At 41.3% G+C, this 21,872-nt stretch overlaps 1 protein-coding gene across 6 annotated transcripts; it reads right to left on the bottom strand.

Moving 5' to 3' along the window:
• Positions 1-21,423, bottom strand: UNC93A (unc-93 homolog A). Of its 6 annotated transcripts, none has more exons than XM_062641704.1 (9): positions 21,406-21,423; positions 18,666-18,864; positions 16,090-16,271; positions 15,116-15,345; positions 12,229-12,348; positions 8,746-8,963; positions 7,482-7,617; positions 5,914-6,045; positions 1-542 (listed from the first exon to the last, which is right to left on the bottom strand). In XM_062641704.1, exons 2-9 carry the CDS (start codon positions 18,750-18,752, stop codon positions 277-279), a joined length of 1,371 nt encoding a protein of 456 aa, XP_062497688.1. In that variant the 5' UTR covers positions 18,753-18,864; positions 21,406-21,423; the 3' UTR covers positions 1-276. The 6 variants fall into 6 exon arrangements, with proteins under 6 accessions (XP_062497688.1, XP_062497686.1, XP_062497685.1 ...); XM_062641702.1 differs by lacking the exon at positions 21,406-21,423 and adding an exon at positions 18,969-18,989 and having other exon boundaries at positions 18,666-18,868; XM_062641706.1 differs by lacking the exon at positions 21,406-21,423 and adding an exon at positions 2,987-3,038 and having other exon boundaries at positions 379-542; positions 18,666-19,048.
• Between the last annotated feature and the right edge of the window lie 449 nt (positions 21,424-21,872).

Genomic DNA, 21,872 nt, shown 5'->3' with positions numbered 1-21,872 from the left:
TCTTGTTTACATTTATTAGGACTTTATTAATTGAAAAAAAAAACCCAAAACAACATTTAGTTGGTCATATGCATGAAAGGGTAAAGTCAGATAATCTTCCCTTATAAAGCTGAGATGTCAAAAGAGGTTTTACTCCTAAGACATTTGCATTATACTGGCCTCGAAATTTGTCCCTTTACCATCTTTCTGGAGACAGAACATGTTGGAACACCTTTGGAGACATGCCTGTAGGAGCCAGCCAGTTTGCTTTGCCTGCATTGCTTTGACCCTGTTGGGTTACACATGTGTATCCTGGGTGAGGGGTCCTACATCTTCCTTCTTTGTAACAGGAGGTGTCACAGGGGAGCTCTTAGCTTCGAGGTATTCGACTGCTCCATACGTCACCACAGACAACACAAGCATAGACAATAAAATGTACAGTTTGATGTAGATTTGCAATTTGGTGCTGTAACCAAAGGCGATGACAAATCCTAACGATTCCCAGAGACGGTAATTTGCAAAGGCAGCCTCCTTGTGTTTCTCAAATAAAATGCCATAGAGTCCTAGAATGAAGGAGAGACAAGGCTTGCAGAGATTAAATCTGCAACTACATATTTTCCACAAAGGGAATAAATAGGTGACAATCTCCCTCATAAATGTCAGAGAAAGGAAAACACCAACTTTGTTTTTAAGAATATTTATGCTCCTGTGAATTGCTGTAAGTGAAATAACAGAGCAAAAATGACAAAATAGAGACTATCAGAGAAAAAGCAAAAGAAAGGAAGGTTGGGCTCTACCGGAGTGAGATGACAGGAAGTTAATTTCTCAAGCTATCAATCAGCCACAAAAAAGGAAGGTTCTTGCACTGACGAACAAGTAAGTAAGGAAGAAGAGGAGATGGCCAGAATGTAACCTATTGAGAAGGTTATACCAAGTCCTTACAGGCTTCCAGGTAGTTTTGTCTATGGACAACATGGTCCTTAGGGACCAAGTTGCTCTTTCAGTGTGGGGTAGAAAGGATCAAAGAGCTATGGGGATCTCCCACTGCCATCCTTCACCACTTTTGGGGGGAACCTGCATGGACCCTGCTTACACTCTCTACCTGTTCTTCAAACCATTTTCTTTCACCTGCCTAAGAACACGCAGAGACTGTGCACGTAAAATGCATGTCACTTGTTTTCACCACAACTTGGCTTCAGAAAGCCCCCAGGTGAGGCTCACACAGTGTTCCTAACAGTAGTAACATATATGCGAAGGTTTGCCTCTGAGATAAGTAGGTTTTCCGATTTTTCAGGTCCTGGACAATTTGGAAAAAAAATTATCTTTGATGTATACAGAAACTCTGGCCAGCAGCTGGAAAATGTTCTTGACATAGAAACTTGGTTAAACTGGTAATCCTAATGCACTTGTGCTCACTGGGAAACTCCCACTGAGTTCAGTCAGCTGCACACCCACAGCTGGGAGTCAGGGAGGGATTCCTAGCCTCTAGGTGTGACTAGTTGGGCACACAGGGAAGGGGAGAGAGCTTGCTTTCCTCCAGGTGCTAGCTAGCATCAGGGGTAATAAAGCAGCAGGCATTTCCACTGACTTACTTATCTGTGGTATGCATGGGGGGAAGGCAAGAAATACAATGAACCTTAATTCTTCTCATCCACTTCTCTATTTAACGACACATCTGTGTGAAATATGCACATTCAGCCAAAAGGCACAGAGGAATACAAAGTTCTCTAAAAAACTGGGTTGGCTCAACTAACCTTTCAGTTTTGTTAAGAAGGGGGAGATATCTTCTGTATGTAAAAACTTACCGCATCCTGATGACTGTAAAAGGACATTTACTTCATTTTTCAATTTAGACATGATGGAAAATCTGGACAAGAGCATCACAAGATGTACTTAGCTCATTAAACTGGCAGAGTGTAGTGTAGTGTGAATTATTTGACAATAACTCATTATTATGTGACCTGTGTTATCTTCTGGAAAGGGATTAGTGAGGAGAGTTATTACAGGAAGGTTCCTGATGCCATGACAATTCCATGTGTTGAGATAAAAATGGCTTGCAGCTGGTACCTATTTTCCCTTGCTAATTTGAAGCCTTCTTTTTCATTCAAAGCAATGTTAGAATTGAGTGAGGATCTACTCCAGGGTTCAGTTATAGGAAAAGTTGATTTGGCAGGAGAGATTTCATTTCCACGGTGCAAACATGGTATTAACTAGCAGTTATATGGGAGTGCAGTGGTGGTTTTGCCTCAAACCTAAACGTTTGTCCTTATCACTAACAGTCAGCTGCAGTACTGTGCAAATTGCCTGGCTGATGCTTTAACAGGACCTGCTGAGCTGGCCAAGTGGAGAGGCTGCTAGGTCTGAATTTTTGCAGCTCACTTCCATGGCAATTATCCTCCCTGTTTGCCAATGCCTATTTTCCCACTCGTTCTCCTGGTACTAGTATGTACAAGGTATGTAACAGGACTGCTGGAATATTTGAGTCCAGGTATATAAACCTTCCAGACTGATTTATATCCTTCCTAAAGATACATGTCAGCCTGGAAAGGACTTTATTTTACTGTAGTCTCCCCAATAGCTTAGCTCAGTGCAATATAATGGTTACACCCCAAGTGCAGTTATTGCCGGGGGGGGGGGATAATAATAGTATCTGTGTTCAGGTTAGATAAGAAAGGGCACTACACATTCGTAAATGAAGCAACTTTCTTTGGAAATGAAGGAGGGTGTCCACACATACACAGACACGTTAGGAAAGCTTTAAAAAAATCAAGTGATTCACCTACTGTGAGCCTATATATCCTCTAGGGGGAACTCCAGTATTAACTATCCACAGCAGGCCAAAGTGAGCCATCTTCGATTAACACAGAATACCTTTAGTACGTGGCACAATGCCATTCTGTTCAATCATCGGTTAACCTACTGAGGCCCAAGCAGCAGTTATGGGAGCTTGACAAAGGAAGGACCAGAAACCTTAGTCCCCAGTGCTGTTTTAGAAGTCTTATCTCACCTGATAGCCTTTGGAGCTGAGAATTTCTCATGTGATGTGTATCTGTATAAAACTGATAAAGGGAAAAAGAAATTTAGCCCTAAATGGGTATGTCAAACTGGAGATTCCGTTCTCGGAAGCAGCATTATGGAGTAATGTCACTGCACCTGTCTGATAAGGTTTTATGTCATCACTTGGTATTTCAGGATGACAATATGACAAAGCAAACTGTGATTTTATAACTGGGGGCTGTGGAACAGCTGAAGAAGGTACAGACAAAAAAAGATACTGTGCAAGCATAAGGAACATTTGGGGTTTTTCTCAGCTAACACAAATATGGAATTTGCACAAGTATTCTGCAGGGATCTGGGAATGGAGATGACCTGTTACAGTGCTGTAATGGAGGTGAGCCTTGTCACATAGCCGCAGACCTCACTTGCCATTGAGTAAGCATGAAGCATTATTCACTGTCTATCTGGGGGCTGGGAACTGCAATCACTTCCCAGCCACCTTCTCTGACACTTAGGTTCTCTGCAGTTACACCTTCTTTCCAAAGGAGGTCATCAGGTCCGTCTTTGTCAGGTGTGCAGGGACCTGGCTGAGGAGATGTCCTTCTCATGGGACATCTCAAATGCATGTAAATTCCTGAACAGAGGTGCAAAGGGGGTGGAGGCTCTTTTCAGTGGTGTCTAACAAAAGTGGACAAGAGGCAATGGGCACAAACTGAAACACAGGAGGTTCCCTCTGAACATCGGGAAACACTTTTCACTGTGAGGGTGACTGAACACTTGCTTGGGTGCCCAGGGAAGGTGTGGAGTCTCCCTCCCTGGAGATATTCAAAAGCTGCCTGGACATGGTCCACGGTAAATGACTGTGCCTGGGTTGCCCTGCTTGAGCAAGGGGTTGGACCAGGTGACATTCAGAGGTCACTTCCAGCCTCAACCCTTCTGTGATTCTGAAAGAAGCAAAGTATCTGGGGACAAGGCTTTCTGGAAAAGAGAGAAGCAAGATAAAGAGTAGGTCCTTTATCCTGGTGGGAGACTGAGATATAGCTCTCAAGAGTGTTGGGAAGAAGCCTGATTAGCAGCCAGGAAGGCTGTGGCTGCAGAAGCAGGAAACAGCTTTACTTCAGAGAGAGCAAATCCTCACTGAAGTTCTTCCATGAACTTGAATAATGAGAGTACTGATTTAAAATTACACCAAAGGCACAAGTCTGTGGGTTGAGATGAGAGAAGATGAGAGGGTGTCCCTTGACATATGTAGTAGTTCTCCTCCAAGGGATATGAGCTGCTGGAGGGACAGAGAAGTCTGGCTGGTCACTTCCTTCTGTGTAGAGGTGGGGACATATTCTTGAGATGAGATCACTGTCAGTGCCATGCAAAGAACTGTGATGTTTTTTTCCCTTTGGCTCTCTGGGAGGAACATGACAATTTATCTAGTGCATAAAATCATCTAAGCTACCGAAGCATCCAGAGGGATCAAAGGGAGGGAAGCCAAGAAACATAACCTGATGTGGGCCCAGGTGAGCTAGCTCTGTCACATGCATATTCCTACGGCATCTGCCAAATACGAATTTGAGATAGAGAAAAACAATATTCATGAAATAAGAGGCAAAATATGAGAGCAGATGGGAGAATATTTAACTGTCTTCTTATCCAGGCTAAGGCATTGATTTACAAAGAGTGCGACTGATAGTCATGAGCAGACTTTACTTCAACTTGTCACAATATATATGTATCACTTTCTTTCCCTCTTCAGCATTTTAGAGTCTGTCTTTAGTGTCTAGAAGAGAATTTCCTCTAGTTTTGATTAAGGGATATGTTTAAATAATCCCTTGTGGAAGTCAGTTCATATCAGCTCATTATCTGAACTCTAAGTACATAATAATCACACTACATCACAAAGCAGAAGAACATAAAAGATTCTAGAGACAACAGTAATACATCATATAAGTCAAATGGTATACTTCCAGTAACAGACTCCTAGGTTAAGAGTGTAATAACTGAGGCAAGTATACAGTGATTTTCCCCACTTAGTGCTCTCCTGACTCTCTCAGTCAAAGCTGTAGAGACTTCCTGAGTTGGAAACTTCCTCTGTACTACCAGGCTTTAATAGCCCCCTCAGAATATTTCCCCTGAAGTGATGTAATTCCAGCTTAAAAACATTTACATTTTGGCAATGAATTTCATACTTCAATCATGCATTATGTAGAAAAAGCATTTCTTTTGATTTCTATAAAGCTGCTGCCTGATAACTTTATTTGGTACCATTAGTCCTGTTATAAAGGGAAATAGTGAATTTCTAAACTTTTTCATACTATTATCTTACTGACTGTTTTCCTTACTTATCACTTGTCCAGGCTATAGTGTTCCAGTCCGTTAGTCTTTCCTCAAGTGGAAGTCTCCCATGACTCTGTTCCTTTTTATTGGCTTTTTATGTCTTATCACATTGGATTAAGATTTTTGAAATAGAGCAAATCAGAGCTGCAGGAATTTATTTGGTTGCATAATGTAGCTCTCTGTGGTTTTCTTCACTTTTTTCAAATAACTCCTAACAGCCAATTTGCTGCTTCTTTTGTTGCTGAACTTCGAGTTGATTTTTTATCCAGAGTGCTCTCCTTTATTGCAAAAGACAGACTAAATGTGTCATTCTTCTTAGTTTTCCAATTTTCTTTGAAATACTTATGCTCCTCCAGAATATTTATTCTGAGTACCCATTATCATCTTCTGCAGTGTTATTCCCTCTTCATCTTAGAAAAAAATGTTTAATGAATATTTTACTTTTTTATTCCCAACTTGTTATTTCTTTTACTTTCCGATGAACTAATATATTTCTTTCAGATGCTGTCTTAAACCGATTATAATTTTTATGCACTCTTTGTTTTATAAATACAACCATACGAATTTTTATATCTCTATAGAATACATTTCATTGTCACCAAGACTTACCATTAGTTTGTGTCTGCCAAATGGCATCAGATAGGCCCCAAAGAGCAGGGAATACAAAAAACACAGCAAGCTGCTTAGGATGAGGTTTCCACAGCAGTAGTGCTATTATACAGGCAGTGTTTGTAACCGCGGCTGTTAATTTAGAGAGAAAGAAGATAAATGTAAATGCAATTACAAACACGACAGATAGTAGTAGGTAACACTTTCAAATTCTTCCCCCAACTAGAGCACAAGTCAATCTTAAAGTCTTTCTGGTTCATTGAGATTTGTGCTGACAGAGTTGATACCACATGGAATACAAGACAATGTAGTCCTTTAACAGTCTTCAATTAATAATTCTGAGCAGCGTCCTGTGCTGAGAGATCCTCATTGCTGATTAGCCCAAAGGACAAAAACTGCCACTCAGTAGGAGAAGGGGCAGCTGAAAGATTTGCAGTCACCATGTGAGTCATGTGCAAGGGGGAGGAAGCACCCTTCGACTCTCCCTACCAAGTCCTTAAATTGTAGATTTCCTTTCAGAGCCAGAGGAGGCAGTTAAGGATATATAGAGGGTCTGGTGACTTTTTGTCTTTCTTTTTAAAAGTGGTTTGTAAATGATTGCTCCCTTCACGGGTGCACCTTCACCAACTGAATACAAAGACCATTAAACAGAACTGAGAGGTTCAGAGGTCTTGTATTGCTAACACTATAGTTCTGCTGTTGTTCTTGTTATTGGTTTACTCTAAAGCGAGTTTCATAGAGTGAGACATACACCTATGACAGACACATACAGAAAAAATCTCTGAAGTAGTGACTGTAGCCCAGGTTTAAAATTTCCTGTGGAGGAAATGCCTAGAATACCTAGATGCACACTGACTCAGTGACAATTCTAATAATACAGGTTACTCTTGTAGTGGAAATCAGGTATTCTCTTCAGTAAGCTTAGTGGATACAGGGACACAAATGAAATATTTCTTGGTATTTTTTAATGCCTCCATTACTCTATTACTCATTCGAGTCTTCCCTGGAGAGGGAAATGTCCTTAAATATACACATCTCTTCTCACAGCAACATGAAAATTACTATCCCACACAAGCCCTCAATTTATTCTAGCCTGACATGCTGTCGCATGACTTTCTTTCCTTTTTCTCCCTATACAACGAGTAGTGAAAAGAACACCAGGCCAACCTTTAAAGCTCTATAAAGGTGGAGGTTTCACCCCAATGGAGAAATCCTTCTCAGGCATAGTGTAGGCCTCAACATCTGTATTGTAAGATGATTTATCACTGGTTGCATTAGAGCTATAGAACATTAAAGCTGCAGGGCACTTTCTGAGTAGACAATACCCTCAAAAGCAGGATGAACTACACCACCAGCAAAGTGATGTAAGGTCTCAATGATAATGACCTCAGTACAGTGGTTAACTGTGCTGCCCCTCTTCTTATGAATGAAATTTGCCTCCAGATTGACTTTGGTTTTAAGTGATAGCTGACAGTGAGCTTTCCCTTTGTAGTGCATGCAAAGGGGAGAGCACTGGGTTTGATATATATCACATGAGGTGATTAGTCCTTCAAATGACCTTTACATACCTAATGCAAACAGAAGCTTTCTACCGGTGAACTGAGAGATCTTTCCAAAGAGCAGAGAGCAGAGGGAATTTACAGCTGAAAAGCAGATCATCACATAACCAACATAATGTATCCCCAGGGCACAGGTCACGTATGCCTGGAAGAGAAAAGACAGTGATAGCACCTTTTCTTCAGTAAAAACAAGCAGCTGAAGTTCAAGGGTCTTAGCCTGAGTATTTGGTAAATAGCCAGCATGGACAAGATCAAAGGAGCACAGCTACAGAGTTTGTTGACAACTCCCTGGTGTATTGACATAGTTGGCCTTCAGCAGTTATATTCCTAACCTAGTTCCCAGTCAGGCTGATGCCATGCAAACAGAGCAGTAACAGGCAGAATTCAGAGCACTGCTTGCTGTGCAAATAAAACTCCTGGAAGTGGCACTAGGAATTTTCTGCCCTTCCTTTCATAGCCTAAGAGATGAAAATCCACAGTCAGCAGTATTGTCATTACAGAGCAGCTCCAAAGAAAAGGACCTCACCTGTAAGAGTATACAACCAAGGAAGGGGCCACAGAGTGCCCCATTCAATCCATTCAAACACAGCAGCAAGTGCACTCTCCCATTTGCTCATATGCAAGGTTTGAAAGCTTAAGTGTCAAATAAGCAGCTCAGGAAGATTGTCCCCTTTCTTTGGAGACTTTCTCAACAAATGTCTGGAGAACACACCTGCTGTGTGTTTAGGTTTGTAGAGAGACTGGAGGAGCAGAGGTGGTTTTAATCATTTCAGTCCAGAGTTTGGACCTGTTGCACTAGTGACGGGCGAGGGCTTTCAGCCAGCCACATTGAGGATTTGCCCTGTTACCGTAAAGGTTGTCAAAATAAAATATGTGGTATGTGTGCTGACTTGCACTTATACAAACTCTAGGGAAACCAGAAGGAAGGAAAATATAAAAGCTTTGCAGGCTGCTGGCTTTTCTCCCAGTTTGTTATTTACAACAAGCTGAAGAGTTTGAACCTGTAGCTCTCTGCTGTGGCCTCCACTGGTGAGTTAAGCTCTCTACACTGTTCTTTTTGAGGCTGTTCCAAGGGACATATTTATTGGTGGCCTCTCCTGTTTGAAGCTGTCACTCGGAGTTCATTCGAGAAGTAAGCAGTAATTTAGCAAACCACAAACTGCTATTGAAAACATCTTCATTTAACAAGGAAATAGAGTTCAGATGCAATAGCAAGACACAAAGGCACAAAAAAACAAGTCAGAAAGACACAGATTTTCATTGTCATCCACACCTTTGTGTAGTCACCAGAAAGAAATCCCTGTTCCAACCCACTGTAAATTGTCAGAGGAATTAGAAGACACTGTCTTTTATCTTTAAGATGCTGGAAAGTTGCTAGGAACGTAGACCAAAAGGATGATGTCTCTAGTATTTCTTTCTCAGTCTCTGCTTGGTCAGATTTGATCTGGTCCAGAAATGTAACAATCAGCAACACAGCTAGCACACCACTAGCTGCAAAAACAAAACAAAAAGTTCATGAAAAACTGAGGAATGCTGCAAGAATGATGGGAAGTTGCTTGCTGCGGTTATTGTTCTGACTTAGTGCTTAGCTCTCTGTGGGATGTTTTGGCAGATGCCTCTGATTCCGCTTCAGTGTAAAGGCCATTTCTGTGCAAACAAGGAGGCCTGATCTACATCCACATCTTCTGCTTACAGCTGCACAGCTTTCAAATCCCCTCAGCTTAACTGCGACTGACCTGTTGTGACAGATGCCGGGGCAGCTGATCGGGCACAGAGGGTGATCGCTCACCCTTCCAGGGCAAGGGAGGGGTGTGGGGGCAAGGAGCTGGCCACAAACAGCTCCCTCGGGAGCTATCAGAAGGCTTTAAATCAACATGAGAGAGGGATATTCACTTCCAGTGCCAAGTTTTTCATGGCTAGGGGAGATCTTCCTCCAAATACATAGAAAGAATAATAAAAGGCTGGAAGCAGAACTGCTGCCTTGGATCCCAGTATATGCTGCCTTTTTTCTTGCCTTTTCTTTTTTTCCTTTGTTAGCTCAGAGCCATGCTTTTAGCACAGAATATTGTGACAGGATGAGGGGTGATGGTTTTAAATTAAAGGAGGGGAGATTCAATCTGGACATGAGGAAGAAATTTTTTACAGTGAGTGCGGTAAAATTCTGGAAAAAGTTGGCGAGGGAAGTGGTGGATGCCTGACACCTGAAGACATTCAAGGCCAGGCTGGATGTGGTTCTGAGCAACCTGAACTAGTTGAAGATGTCCCTGTTCATTGCAGAGGTGTAGGACTCAAAGACCTTTGAAGGTCCCTTCCAACCTAAGCTATTCTATGATTCTATGTGCTATTTTAAAGATGACAGAGAGTAACTCTGGGGGACTTGAAAAGGATGCAAATTACAGCTTTGACCCTATAATTTCCAAGCAGAAGCAGCATATGAAAGAATACATGGGGTAGTTAATCAGAAAATAATCATGTATGTATCAGTCTAGGCTTCTTGCTTGTGGAGTGAAGCAATACCATCTTTTTCATGTTATGAAGAAGTTAACTGTCTCATAATGTACATGGAGCACCCACAGATTCACAAGTGATTGCTTCTTTACAAATGCAAGGCATGATTATGTTTCCTGTCTTACTTATGCTGACTGGAATTCCATCCATGGAAACAAGTGGAGTTCAGAGTAAGAGGAGAACGAGGCACCTGTTCCCATCTGCATTGCCTATTTAATGTGCTCCTATGTTACTATGTATGGGCGCACTCTCTTCTGCAAACTTAATGTCCAAATATGTTAACAGATTTATATTTTTTATCACTTATTATTTCTTAGCCATGCCTCCTAGAATGAAATTGTATTCTTCGGTGCCCTCATTCTCCACTGTAGCTGAGCTGTAAATGCTTCGTCATTGTTGGCTCTGCCATGCTGTTTATTAGTGCTTATGTACTGACTGAAGGACTTACTTACATGGATGAGAGCAGGACATCCACATTTACAAGACAAAAAAATAATCTTACAAACAGGTTGGACGAGGCCTTGGGTGATATGATTTAGCGTAAGGTGTCCCTGCCCACGGCAGGGGGTTTGGAACTTGATGATCTTAAGGTCCTTTCCAACCCTAACTACTCTATGATTCTATGATTCTATGTCAAATGAATCAATAGCAATTATAGGACATAAGTAACTTAATACTGGTTAGTATGAACATTAATAGAGATATCCACAGCTTGTGGGAAAACTAAACAACAAAAGAGTTGTTCATTATTGTCTCCACCCAAGCTGGGCAAGATATGTATTCAGCAACCAAACAGAGGAAACATTTAAAAAATGTCTGTGAATGAAATAGTTAGCTATTTGGGTTCCCTCAAGGTAGGAAAAGACATGCCTTTTATTAAGAGCTTAAAAGAAAAATGAAACCCTACTGACGCGGGGTCAGTAGACAGCAAGATTGCATTCATTTTGCATGATCCCAGCCTAAGGGAGTGCTGTATATGTTAGTCATCAAATTTAAATTTAAACTTGTGAGCCAAGCCTGCCTTTAGCAGAAAGACATCAGCTCCAGCACACTCTGGAAGGGAAGTGGGGGGAATATCCTTTGCATTTTCTCACCAATTAGGAATGGAGCTTGGGGAAGGAAGGAGGTTTTCCTGCGATGCCCCTGTCCAGTGAGGGCTGGCTTTGACCAAGTCACATTCTGTTTGAGCATATGGCAAATTACATGCATCTGTCCCAGCAAAGAAGGTATATCTGTATGCAGGGACTGCAAAGATATTTAATCAGAGCTAAGGTGACATATTGCCTTTCCAGATACTTCCACTTTATCCAGAGAATAACTTGTTTTGAGCCAGATACTTTTTGAACTTTCGTCACTGAATGAATCTTTGCACATCTATTTTTGTCTTTCTGATTTTGGATGGCATCAGCCTTCTCTGTCTTTGATTCCTTTCTAACCTTATGCAAGGAAGGTCTATAGCAGCTGTAGTTACTGAAGGGGAGATATGCCACTTCATCTAGTGCTTCTTTTTATCTTTGCCTTTCACACTAAGGTATTGTAATTCAGGCCACACAGATGAGAATTGACTGAAGTTGTAAAGTCTCAGTGGGGGTCCAAAAACCTCCCCAAAAACGACTGCATGCTCTGGGAGCCCTGGTTCAGGTCCACCTCTAATTACAGTGCAGTTCTTGTGCTAAAACTGTATTACACATGGTAGAACACCAGCCAGTTCTGATAGGCATCCCCAGATAACTAGAAGCTGGTAAGTTCAAGTACCACTACAGCTGGCCTGCTCTTGGCATCTTGGACCTTTGCATGTGTATATAAAGTTACCCAGTGCCATCAGCAACTAGTTCACTATGGTTGATCTTGAAGATAGGTAGTGAATTTAAACCTATCATCTCATGAATAACTGGATAAACTGCTGTAATCCTCTAATTTCAATATGGGCATACTTTTGATTCTAGTCTGTAGAGCAACACAGACTTTGGGTGAAACAGAGGGGTCACCATGCTGGAATTCAGCTCTATTCCAGGTGGAGAGTGTAAAGAATGTCTTGCTCATAGAAACAAAAATGGTAAGGCACTGGCACAAAGCATTTGAAAGTGTTTGGGAAGGAGTTGTTTACAGCTCTCACATACCTTATTTCCTTTTAGCAAATTGGATTGAGGGCGGAAGTTGGAAACTTTATCCACAAAGTCACACTAGGTTTCACAAGTAGTAGGCTCCCTGTCAATGATATCCATTAAAGACTGTGTGAATTACTTACCAGTGTAGATCCCTAGCAGAATGTAGATTAAGGAGTTGGAGGGTTCTGCTGACTCAGTGGTGTTAGTGGTATTAGTCATGCAGTCATATGCTCCACAGCAAGCCACTTCTGAGATTTCCACTAATTCAGTAAGAACCAAAAGAAACACTGGTCAGGGAAAGAGATCAGATGAATGCATGGTCTATATAAGGATAGAAGAAGAAGAGAATCCAATGCTTGGTGTTTGGTCCTGGTTTCAAATCCTTCCTGATTAGATTTGATTAACTTCAGAATGTCAGTTTAACACATAAAAATTTGATCTACCAAAAGTAGTTGCTCAAGGCAGAATGCTTTATGGGAATGGAAGCCACCTTGAGACATCTTTTTGTTTTATGAATTCAAATTATGATTACCCACAAACAGAGTCTTCCAAGAAATCAGCTTTTCTTGGCTTTATTACTTTATGACTGGTTTTATTACTCTTTGAGAATGTACTTCAAACTAGAACAGTTTGGCAGGGTTTGTAGTAAGACCTTTGCTTTGCTCAATCCCATCAGTGTTGTACTGAGCATATGTCAAAGCCACATGTGTGTGCTCACGCACCTTGTATGTTACCACAGTACCATGCCCACTTTCTCCTTCCTGTAAAGAAAAAATACTAACCCAAAGCGTAAGCTTGAATAAGCTGTATAGAGGGGAAGAATGATCAAAAAAACATAGAATTGTTTCAATGTTTTCACTGCAGAATTTGTCACTGGTCCAAGCATAACAAAGGGCAATACACTGTACCTTGGCTGATTCCTTAAACAGGGCTTGACCTGTAATTTTGCATTTAAGGTTATTGTGTAACTACTTTGAGTGTGTTTTTCTCCATTGCTTCCAATCAAAGCTGCTGCAATGTGAACCAGCTGTTTAGCTAGCTTCATAAACAACTTTAGGTTCAACATCAGATAAAACTTAACATGAACAAAATCATTACGTTATTATAGCCAGTGGCTACCACTGCAGTTTTGAACAAACAGACCTGGAGCAAAATCACCATATGCAAATAGTGAGTCACACTAGTAGAGTGCAGAAGTGTGTAAAACAAGTTTTCTATCTGTTCATGCATCCTCTAGATGAAGATGCACATGCAATTAGCGACATGGAAGTTGCAAGGCAGGGTTTGCTCTGTTCCTCTACAAATAAAGCTGCAATATTGATGAGTAAGAAAGGATGACTCTTGTTTTTTACATTCTTTTGTAGTATTACCTCATGGTGTAGCTTGCCTTGCTGTGTCTGGATGCAGTGATGCAGGCAAAACGTCAAGTGTATGTACGTGTCTGAATTTTATGCATTTTGATTCTGTAGGTGCATACCATATCTATCTTTCTGGCTGCTCAGTGAAATTATACATTTTAAGCATATGAGCAATAGAGGTGGGTGCCTTTGCTGCACTGTCAGAGGAGAGGAAAAGAAGTGAGTAACTGGAGATCCTTACCCCCTCACCCACAAGAAGCTCTCTCTACATTAAAGCTGAGTTTCACTGAGAAGGCACAGCTGGAAAGCTTATGGTATGACTGCTCATCATTGTTGTGAAGATAGGCAAGGCCTTTGGCTTTGAGAGCTGTTCACAGCACACCTCCCAGGAAAAGAGCATTTCCTGAAATCCAATGTAGTTGGCAAAAAATAAGTAAAATATTTTCTTTAGAATTTAATGGAACATTCTCCAATGTAAAATCAGGAGGGGATTTACAGGACCAAAAAAATAAACCCCCAGTATTTTAATCCCCTTATTAATATGATGTGTGCTGTGAAGCTGAAGAGAGTAAAATGGTTGCTCTCTGTGCAGACCCCACAGCTGCACCACAGCTTCTGTCCTGCAAATGAAATCAGAAAGAACAGACAGTCCCTCCCGAGATATGTGGATCAGGTCATTAGATCAGCAGGGCTCTGTTGCAGTTGATGCAGTCCTTTAGCATTCTGCTTTGACTGTGTTTCATTTGTAGTTTCTTAGGTTTAAAGGAAGTAAGTGCCACACCTTGTGACAACTACTTTGCCATAAACCAAGAATTCAAATACTAAAACCTGATGCCAGCTCCCTGACATTTAGTTTTAACCTAATACCTATTTGAATACTTTCTAGAGGACATACTGCTGAACTGAGCCAGAGGAGAGAGCTAACTTCTTGCTATTCATAGTAGCAGTGTGTATGGAAGGCTCTTTCTATGTCCATCTTGTTCAGACTTTGACAGGATAGGGAATGCGCTGGAGACTGCAATGATAATACACCCTTCTACTTTGAATCTCTGCAGTGGCATCCAACTATTAATTTATCTTCACAACTGCCCTTTTAAGGCTTATATCAATTACAAGCATGGGAAATGAGAGCAGCACTGTTGAGTGATTTCTTCAAGCTACATGGGCATCTGCTGTCTGAGCCTGTAATGCAGCAGAGGAGCCTTGGCATGCAGGCTCCTGCCAACAGCTACTTCTATTTCTTCTTGACAATTCTGTAAAGCACTCATTTTCAGCAAGCACCAGCATCGGCTTGACTAACTTTGAATGCTCAACAGCAAATCAATCCAATGCTACAAGCTTTGTGAAAAGGCTTCTTCAGTATTTTGCCTTTTGTTTTAATCCACTTTAAACAGAAATCAGATGTGAAAGACTGCCACTGCCAGAGCCTATCTATGCGTTACAATATAGGGGTGGAATTCGAAAGGAATTCAACAGACATTTATTTTTGAGCTGGTTGTCTGAATTCTCTTTATAGATGATGAAAAGATGATAGAAAATAGACACTTCCAGAGAAAAGTGCCTGTTTCCATTGTCTGTGAAAGCTCAGCTACAGAAATCTACCTTTTAACTATCTAGAACCAGCTGATGTTTATAGAAAGAAGTGCCAAGATTTTAAAATATATTTTACCTTTGGTGGAAGCTTGGCTAAATACCAAGGATGAAATAAGATTTCCCCAGATGCCGGAGGACTGAAATATCAGAAAGAAGACCCCAAAGTATTGGTTGATAATGTCTTTCCCATTTTTTCCTGCTTTCTCAGCGTATGCATTGCCAGCTATGGTGAGGTAAGTGCATTTGGCAGACCATAGTGGTGCTCCTCCTATGCCCAGGATCACAGAGGTAGGAATTAGTGTGTACCTGCCAAAGAACACTTTATTTAGCATAGTTATTATCCATTACCATAATAATCATTTGCCCAAAGATCCAGGCACAAAAATAAACACAAAGAAATAGATTTATCCTTTGTGTGATCCAATAAATCCGTTACATGGAACCAAGGAAGGGACAATCTTATGAAGTTTAGGATGTGCAAGCACTCCCAGCTGTGTCCAGGTGCTAGGCCCAGGATGGGCTGGCTAGGTCTGTGCTCATGTGCCTTATCCTTTTGTAACTGAGAATCAAATTGCACCTGCCCTTCAGAAGATGGATCAAAACAACCTTCCTCTGCAGAACTGCATTCCCTGTCACTGGAGAGCAGAAGCTCTTCATCCACCTCTGAAATGGCAAAGCAGAATCTGGCATTCTCCTGTGGTCCTCTGCTCCCAGAACCACTGGCCAGAAGACAGCTTTCCCTTCAATCTTCTCAAAAATGGTCCTTAAATTAACTTGGGTTTTAATGAAATTTATGATTTCCTTTTTTTTTTTCCTGAAGGGAAATCTCTGCTACACACAGGATCTAGAGAAGCAGCTTCAGGTGGGTGGATGGATGCATTCATTCTGGCCTTTTGCACATTTTCACCTCTCTGCTTCATTTCCTTCTTACAGGTAACACTTTTTGCATCCAACTTTAAATTCTGCAACACAGACGCAGAGAAGAACGAACTTTGCCCTTACCGATTTGATTCAAACACAATAGACAGAGTTAAAGTATTTAAATTGTACCAGCTAGCATGGAAGTTTCCTAGGGAGAATGCGATGTAGCAGCACATAGAGCCTGCAATGGTCCACTTGCAGCCCAACTTCTTGATGAGGATTGGAGGGAGGAACATGGAGGATAAGATGAGCGCAGCATAGAGAACACTTAAGGATGCAACACCCAGGCCTTCTTCTGAATGGAGACTGCTCTGCATTGACAACAACAGCAGTTGAGACAAATTTTATTACAGTCATTGTGTTGTTTGTGTATTGTGTTTTTCCTAACAATGATAGCCTATTTATGAAAATATGATACAAAACCAGGTGAGCATTGCTCAGATTCAAAGCTTTCATGAGTCAGACTTTATTTAATGTAATTCGCTTGAGTTTCTCTTTGAAAGCAAGCTGAATGAAGGATAACCTCTTTTCTTGGCCTTCGCTTTTTGTCTCAGGCAGGAATATCATCAGATCTGCACTGCAAGGGCTGATTTAGCAACAGTGGAAGATTCTTTGTTTTAAATACAGGTCTGACATTTCTAAATTCTTCTGAGGGAGGCCAAGGTCCAAATATCCTAAAGTGTTCACAGCTCACAACAGCCCTCTGTAGTTGGAAGTAATTGATTCACTGACACTTTCACAAGGGAGGTATAACATGTTACTGATCTAACCAAGTTTTATACCTTTTATGCTTAAAAATTCTCCTCTTGTCTTGATACTGTGAAACTTGCAATGAGAAGATTGAGATGCTGCTTATCAACTTTTTCCTTTTCCTTTTCATTAAAAGCTAACATGATCCAGTTCGATTTTGGAAGAGGGAATGGATGTTGTGAGGGTAGCACTTGAGAGCGCTATAGGAGGGCAAGGTTGCTGGTACCTGCACTGAACACTTCCAAGCCCTCCAGCAGCTGCATGGCCTGGCCATGCAGGACCATGATGGCAGCCACACAACATCCCTAGCAAAAAGCAGGTATCAGGAAAGGGAGGTGAGGAGATTCTCTGCTATGCAGGGTCAGAATATCTGAGAATCAAAATTGCTTTGTAAACAGGCAAAGAGGCTTCCTGATCACAGAGGTCTTATCTCTGAAACACCACAAGCCCAGTTTCGTCAGCTACAGCTTCCAAAAACTAGAAGCCAGGCTTTCAAAATCATATGATTAGCTCAATTCTTGCTGCTTTGGGTTTTTTTTTGTTTTTTTTTTTTGGAGGGAGGAATCACAGAACCTCAGAATGGTTGAGACTGGAAGGCACCTCTGGAGATCATCGAGTCAAACCCTCCTACCACCTATAGCATGTTACCTGTGTCCTGGCAGGTTCTGAATGTCTTCACAGAGAGAGACTCCACAACCTCCCTAGGCACCCTGTTCCAGTGCTCTCAATGTAAAGAAGTTCTTCCTCATGTTGAGGTGAAACTTCTCGTGTTTTAGTTTATGGCCATTACTCCTCATCCAGTTGCTGGGCACCACTGAAAAGAGTCTGGCACCATCCTCCTGGCACCAGCTTTTGAGATATCGATAGGCGTTAATGAGATGCCCTCTCAGTCTTCTCTTCTCTAGACAAAACAGGTCCAGCTCCCACAATCTCTCCTTGTAAGAGGATTTAATACTTCTGCAGGCTACAATACAATAAAATAACTTACTTTTGATTACATCTCATCAAGTCCTCTTAACCACCAAGACAAAATGGAGAAAGAAGAGGGCTATTTGTGAATCAGCACCACTGCCTCCTGCAGTGTTAGAGGAGGCTTTATATTCAAGCACTTACCCTGAGTGTGCCCTGTTTCAGATGGTGGGTTGACTAGTGGCTTCTTGGGTTTATCTTTCCCTGGCTTATCAGTCTGCACAGATCATAAGATCTCCATGCATTTTGGGACTGTTTGTGCAGAACTTCCCTGAACTTGGAATTTGACACTGTCAACAAAGAGAAACTGCTCAAGGAAAGGAGAAGAAAGAAATGTAAAGAGCTAGCAGGGACCTGCCATTCTATAAACCCATCTCTGCTACTGTGCTTTAAGATGTTAATACCAATACAAGGCAAATCTGCCTTTGATTTAAAATAGTATTTTTTATTATTATGCTATATCATGATGCCAGGAATTATTGTATGATTTTATACTTATATTATTATACTTAATGGATTGTGCATTTTATATTTTACATTGTTGCATAACAATAATATTTTGGAAATTTAGAATTATTCAAAACAAACCCTTTCCAGAGATTAAATTTCTTTTCCATTTTGCAATATCTTCTTTTACCCTTTCCAGAAATGGGATTTGGTTTCCATTTTGCAAAATCTTATTTTGAGAAAAATCTCAGAGAAATTTAGTTTTCATCCTAACGACTAATTTCCAGACCTAAAGTACTCAGACACAAGTATTCAAACTACTTGAGAAGTACTAGAATAAAATATTCAGTAAATGCTGGGAATCAGGGTGAGGAATACTAACCTGTAGCAAATTGATGGTTTAACCCACCATGTAAAAAACACTGTGCATGCCTTCCTTGCAGAAACCATGGAAAGACTGATGGGTCTCACACTACCAGCTGGCCTGATGGTCTTCCATGCCAACTGTCCTGCCAACCAGCAGCACAGTCTCCTCTTACCTGTAGATTCTGGAGTCCTCCATAAGCAGTGAAGAGAAGTAAAAATCCGAAAGAAATGATCAAAACATTCTTAAGATTCCTTTCCATGTTGATTCATACAAGACAAAAGGTCTGGCGGTAGGCAGAGATGATCCAATTATTCCAGGGGATGATCTGAGTTGGAGAAAAACAGTTTATGCTTTGTTGGAAAAGGTCACTTCTCACTGCATGTGTAGAGGAAAGAGTTGTTAATTATTTGAGGATTGGCCAGTGAACTTTACTTTTACTGATACTGAAAATGGAGCTGTTACTCCTGTTATGGACCTGTTGTGGCTGAGGCAATAATGAGCACTCCTGTCTAGCAGGTTTTATTAGATAGGTATGTAAGTCATTTGGAGCACTTTGACTTAGTACTGCAGTTGTATGCTATATGGTTCTCTCCTACGACTAGCACAGAAGAAAAAAATTGCAAGCAGTGAAACGACTGTCTGGCATACAGGTACACTAATCCATAAAGGGCAAAGATTAAAAGATCATACTGAAATCTGTGTTACGCCTATTGCTTAACTAAGGTTACAAAAGCATATTAGGAAATGGGATTGTGTTACAGTGCTGTCTGCATACACCAGCCCTAAAACTGTGCAAACCAGCATTGCTGGCTGCATGGCAAAAGGGAGAGTCTTAATCCATGGTGAGCCCTGTGGCTTCGGTGTTCCAAATTTACCAAGTCATACTAATGAAAATCATTTTCCCCTATCTTTCCCAGCAACTCAGAAGACAAGAATTAAAACGGATAAAGCAGATAAATTAAAAAGCTTCTCCAGATCCTGGGGAAAAAAAAACAGCTTTTGTGGGATGTATTTTACCTTGCCAGTGCTGCCTGCTCAAGGAGGGAAGTTTCCCCCTAGCCAGCCAAACAACCCTTGCTGTGTTTGCCCCTGCTTTTACCTGTTTTAAGAGTCTGCCCTGTGAAGTTGCACCCTCTGTTTGCTCATGACACATCGGCCATCATGTAGGTCCTGACTGAGTTTCTGAATATTCCCCTTCTGAGCATATAATATCCTCTCTGCCCCTAAGCCTGGCAGCGTGAACAGACCCTTCTTGCAGCTGTAGTAGAGGAGGCGTTTGAACGTGGGACCAAAGTGGAATACAAGAAAGTCCACACAATAATGTAAACAGATTCAAGTGGAGGTGGTCTATATGGTGTCCGTTTGCGCCTAGTGGGAACGCACAGCTAAGACTTGGTTTAAATCCCGCTAGATGGCACAATTTTGCTTTCCACAGGGACACGGTGGGGAGCTTTAACGTATTAATTCATTTAATACTTTAAAGAGGTCGCAGCTAGTTTCTACTTTGGAGAAAATTCCAATGTGTGCCTTTTCATTTTCTTCTTCTGTTTTATGATCTTTTCGAATGAAATAATGCAGAAAACATAATCTTTTAATTCTCTATTGTTAAAGGTAGTGCTATATTGCAAGTCTAAATGGTGAAATACTGTCTTTTAATTTTACAGACTAGTATGCTCAGCATGCAAACACTTTCAATGCTATCACAATGCTGCTCTTGTTTTGTGGTGTTTGTAATCCTCTACAGGGCTTCTAAACCAAACCGGTAGTACTTTTTCCAGTCTTTAGGGTTTATGGACCGTTGCAGTTTTCAGGTGAAAACATTTCAAAGAAGTTTATGCCTGGTGATCATACGGTTGTTTCTGTTTTGTGCCTCTCAGAAACAGTCTGCAAAATTCCAGAGGTTTGAGCCCACAGGTTTAAAATCACTGGAAAAAATGAATGAGAAAATGTAAGAACAATGCTTACCCTAAACAAAAGTGTAATTATCACCTGCTCTGGCAGAGGCAAGAACCAAGATAATGCAAAGCAGACTTAGTTATAAAAGCAATTATTTTAGTGTTTGTTTTTTTTTTTTGACATAAGCAGTAATAACAACACAGCTTTTAAAAATCAGCATTAACTGGATGCTATGTTTAGCACGTGGTGGTGGATGGGTTATCTGCAGCTCTTCTGCGCTGGAGGAATTTTTAACTCCTAACTCAGTCATGGCCTCTCAGCAGCACAGTATTGGAGAGCATTTGGGGGAGGGTGCTGGGTTGTTTTTTTTGTGGAGTTTATTTCTTTTTTCTCTCTCCTTTCAACTGATCAAAGACATTTCAGCCTGTTCCATATCTCTTGCCCAGAGATTTGGGTTATCCAACTGCCTGGTCCTGAGCTTCTCCTTAGGAATGTGTGGAGTCTTTACCAAGGAGATCTGATAAGGCTGAGGATCTCTTCCTTTGGTACCAGGCAGCGGGGGGCTCCAGCAGGCCTGCTGTGTATCACCCTTGACACCTCTTTCATTATTTCTGCCAGTCTAACTAAGATTAAGTGAGCCTCAGGAGCTGTGCACCGCATTTTGGGTTTAGCTTTCACATACAAGACTGCAGCCGCCAAACTGAAATGTCTGTCGGAGTGCAATCGCAAAAGTGAGAAATAGAAGATGCTGGTTGAGTTCATCACTGCATCCCACAGCTGATTATGTTTGTTTTCCTGTGTTTATTAGTGTAAATGAGGGCAGCTTTTTGCTCAAAAGATTATAGCACCAGAGGCTAATCTTTGTGGGGGGTGGGGTGGAATTGTGCTTTATAATTATCATTTCCCTATTTACTCTTTCCTGGTTAAACATATTGTTTAGGCAGTTCTTTTAACTACACCAAAACAACAACTCCTCCTCCTCCTCCCCGCCCCCCCCCCCCCCCAAACCAGAATACTCATCACAGGATTTTCTGGTTTAGGAGGTTTTTAATTAATTAGCTCCTTGGTGGTACACACTATACCTTGAATCTATCTGTAGAAAGGATGAGCACTTTTATATGCCAGCTGGCCAGTGGTTTGGCCACCCACATAATATGAGCAAGCGTGCAAGAGCTGTTCTCAGAGCTTGCCCTAACTGGCACTGGTCAAAGGACATGTGCTTGCCCGTGGGTGACTCCAAACACAAGGGTGGGGGAGAGGGTAAAGACAGAGTCTTCATATTCTCACTTGAAGAAATTAAGTTGATTCCTACTCTTTTTCCATGATAAGGGCATTTCAGATGTACTAGAGGGGAACATCAGGACTGAGCCTCTGGTCCTGAGCTGTAGCAGTACTACAGAGCCCTAGTATGCTGTCTTGTGCTGCTCCAGTTTTGCATGGCTGAGATGTCCAGGCACATCTAACTCAAATACAGCTATTCCTT

This window comes from Pezoporus occidentalis, unplaced genomic scaffold (genome assembly GCF_034315485.1).
Source record: "Pezoporus occidentalis ecotype Australia unplaced genomic scaffold, CSIRO_AGI_Poc_V1 ctg7, whole genome shotgun sequence".
NCBI lineage: Eukaryota > Metazoa > Chordata > Aves > Psittaciformes > Psittacidae > Pezoporus > Pezoporus occidentalis.
The sequence above is the reverse complement of the archived record's forward strand: the minus strand, read 5'-3'. Positions and strand labels throughout refer to the sequence as shown.

Coding starts and splice junctions, on each gene's coding strand:
- UNC93A (XM_062641704.1), bottom strand. CDS start 18,752: ATGGAAAGGAATCTTAAGAATGTTTTGATCATTTCTTTCGGATTTTTA. Junction 15,346..16,089: donor GGAAACTTCCATGCTAGCTG/GTACAATTTAAA, acceptor GTTCTTTGGCAG/GTACACACTAATTCCTACCT. Junction 7,618..8,745: donor TTTCTGGTGACTACACAAAG/GTGTGGATGACA, acceptor TTTCTCTTCCAG/GCATACGTGACCTGTGCCCT.